The sequence below is a fragment of the Penaeus monodon genome, chromosome 34 (assembly GCF_015228065.2).
Source record: "Penaeus monodon isolate SGIC_2016 chromosome 34, NSTDA_Pmon_1, whole genome shotgun sequence".
In the NCBI taxonomy this organism is placed as follows: Eukaryota; Metazoa; Arthropoda; class Malacostraca; order Decapoda; family Penaeidae; genus Penaeus; species Penaeus monodon.
In genome coordinates, this window is record NC_051419.1 from 3,600,209 (window position 1) to 3,603,794 (window position 3,586).

The following is a 3,586-nucleotide window of genomic DNA, read 5'->3' on the forward strand; positions in this document are numbered from 1 at the left end:
CCATCACATTTAGAAAGTTATCTTTCATTATTCAAAGTGGACTTCTGTATGAATAATCTCTCTTGGCAAACCATAATATGTTGCATATGATTTATAGGATGAAATGGTTGTAATCAGTTATATATATATTTCTTTCAAAAGGAAACAATTTACATAAAATAAAAGCAGATGCTAAATAAATGGTATACAAATACGATATGCCCTAAAAATAAACCTAATCTACTCGATCACATTGTCAGACACAATCTAAATATTGAGCTCAAACAGACTTTTTTTAAGTGCAGTATAAATAGAGGTGGACACAGCCACAAGACACAGCAGTGACACGACAAGGGTATACAGGGCCAGTAGGCTTTACAAAAGTCAGGGTAAAAAGGTCACTTATTCTGGGTAGCTTTCCATGCAGGAGAGTCACAGGACACGAGTCATTGTGGCATGAACTTTTTTTCTGTGTGTAAGTGCTATTTGGGTTGTTCCACATGGAAATAAAACCTCTAAGCATTGTGTAGAAACTTAAGACATATGGAAGCACAAAGCTGTAATAACATGCGCTTTATTAGAAAATTTAAGGAAGAATCATACAATGGCAAGGCTAACTGTACATAGTTATGCAGCAAGGATAAACCACATAACTCTGTTTGTAGAACCCAAAACATGGCTTATAAGTAATGTACACTAAAATTAGTAGGACAAATCTCACTAGATATACTCTGCTCAGCAGAAAAGAGGAACCTGCTGGATTTTCCTAAAAACAGTATAAAAACATTGGGGCCTGGGAACTACATGTGCAATTTAACATAGTATTATTTTTTTCCTGTTGAACATAATATATGCAAAAAAAACAAATAATAATAATCTTGATCACTGAGTGTACATTAAAGACTGCTTGTTGCTAGTGGGCTGTCTACAGATCGCTTTGGCCAGGACCCGCAACTGCAATGAGAAAAGCACAGATCCATGTTACACATAGTACATTATTGCATATCGTGCTGGTACATGTGAACCAAACATTGAATATTTACTCTACTGCATGCAAAGGGGAAAAAAATACAGTACATGATCCAAAATATACTATCTAATTTTTCATAAACAGTAATAATATTTGAAACTTAACTACAAAGCATGCATACAAACGAAACTCCTAAGACCAAAATGATATTATCCGAACATTACTTACCTGTGAGGAATCTTCCAAACCATAAGCAAGCCAAATGGTACGTATTAGCCTGGGTGGATAGTTCAACAGGGAATAGCAGTGGAAAGGAGACAGTGATATGTGTAATTTCAGGTCTGTTGTTTCATGAAAATTTGTGCATGTTAACAAGTACCAATGAAATTAATGATGTGATCAATTTTCTCTTCTAATGCAATGATTTCTTCTTTTGCATCCATTTCTTGATCTGCAGGTCCTCAGTCATGTAATGTTAAGCACATTTATAATACATAATTATGATTCATAAAAAAATAATTTTTCTTGTTATAATGTACATGTCTACCTAAGTAGACATACCATTATATCATAGATTAATATATCTTAGACATCAAACTACTTATTTGTGTACATAGTAAAAGTAATAAATACAATGCAATATAAAATTATCAAAAATGACAACCCACAATTCTGAAAGCTTACTAGTGCCATCTCTTAGGAAGACAGGGTTACTGTATTAAGTTTCTGTAAATAAGGTGGGGACGTTCTGAAGCACATGATAGTCATGTTGCCCAATTTAAGTTCAAATCATTAATCAGACAGAGGTGGGAGGTTCAGTGTAATGTTTCATCAATTAGAATATTCTGACAAGTCTATTATTGTTTGTATTATATTGCTGCACAACAAAGGTTGATAAAAATGAAAATATAAATGTAATGGTATCATACAGGTCTGGTTAATCTGAGATTTACTCATATTACTTCTCTGCAATAATATTATGCATTAATTTGGTCCCCTTGGTGGAACTTTGTTTAAATTCCCATCTTGCAAGTTCCTGAAGATAATGTGGAATGATACATCTTTCCACCTGATAGTTATCAGAAACCACAATGTATGCAATAGTTTGTATATTCATTATAAACACAAAATTATTGGAAGGTTTTTCCTTTTTTCTTCTGCACTGGCAAATAATCTACTTCTTTGCCTGAAGGACAGATGGGTGAGTGGTGATGTTGTCTTGAAGGAATTTAAATGTTTTTCCAGGAATTCGGCCTCCTCTGTAGGGTGTGGGCTCCACCTCATGCGCAGGGGCGTCAGTTGTGAGCGGCTCGTTATCCTTTGGTATCTCCTCATCTGGTTGTTGATGATACTGATTTTGCAAGAACCTGAATGAGGGTGAAGGGACCTTTGAGCCTCGGTAACCAAAGCCTGGACACTCATCACTTGGTGTCTGCAAATTATCAGGCTGTGGTTCTGGCTGGGGATCTGCGGCAGTATCATACTGGGTCTGTAAGTAACGGAAGACCTTTCCTGGTGCAGCTCTTGGCTTCTTTTTGAAACCTGTGTTATCAAACTGAGTTGTCAGCTCTTTTAATACAGTATCCTTGGTGCAGGGTGTGTTGGCCACCCCATTGTGGTAGTATTCTTCTAGTTCCGCAAATGAGCTTGATGCTCTTGAAGGAGTGTCGCCATCAGTTGTATCAGAATCAAAGCTTGAATTGGTCTCATTCTGCAGTGACTTGAATACCCTTGGCGGTATTGGACTTCCATCATAACGAGGAGATGGACTTTTGGAATTAACCCTTGATTTTGGCTCTTGAAGTTCATTGTTTTCATTTGATGATGCTGGGTACTCTGTCTGCAAGTGACGGAACACTCGTGAAGGAATGTGTGCACCCTCATAGCGCCTCTCAGTGTTCTGTGGACTTGTAGATTCTTGCCGTATGATCTTCATCAGCCTTGGACTGTCAGATCCAGAATCGTGTTCATCTTCAGCAGATTTAGGCAGCGACTGTGACTGGCACACAGGTGAGTGAGACCGAGGAGAATGAGAGAAACTTGGACACTTCCATGTTGGAGAGGAAGGAGACGAAGGGTCTCTGGCATTGCTGAGAGCAGAGTTGACAACGTGGGCATTCCTCTGCCCAGTGAAGGTTATTTTGGGAGCGACATTCCTATAAACTCTGCTGTCTTTAGTGGTGGTGTATGAAGGGGAAATTTTGGATGGAGATGAAATTCCACTATCCGAGGAAGTGTCATTTGTTTCAGTCAGTGTTATGGAAGGAGAAAGAACAGATGGAGAAGTGATATTTGTGGACTCAAGAGGTGGGGTCTGACTGGCTGCATGCGTTTGGTCATCACCAGGCGGGCTGGGAACCTCTGACACTTTGGCAGGTTCTCCGGCGTCTGAGGCTAGAAACAAAGAACATGCAAGAAAAGGCTTGTCAACCACAGTCCAGGCAAAAAACGAGATGGGAACTCTGAGTAGCAAGCCATACTGTTTAAGAAAAATGATAAGCAACAAACGGCATAAAAAGTGATAGAAAAATTGATGAAACACGAAAGCAAAAACATACCCAAATCTAGGTCTGAATGATTGGAATATGCAAATAAGCAACAATTTCCCACATAAAGCTTATCTGAACAGGATGACAG

General features: G+C 38.4%; 1 protein-coding gene across 1 annotated transcript in view; it reads right to left on the reverse strand.

The window, feature by feature from the left end:
• Window positions 1–390: 390 nt before the first annotated feature.
• LOC119594528 (nuclear receptor coactivator 6-like) overlaps window positions 391–3,586 on the reverse strand; it is a gene marked incomplete in the record, with an annotated part of 15,251 nt that continues 12,055 nt past the window's right edge. Inside the window, 2 exon segments of the mRNA XM_037943559.1 lie at window positions 391–933; window positions 1,178–3,343. Of these exon segments, the coding sequence (XP_037799487.1) occupies window positions 2,124–3,343 (1,220 nt within the window).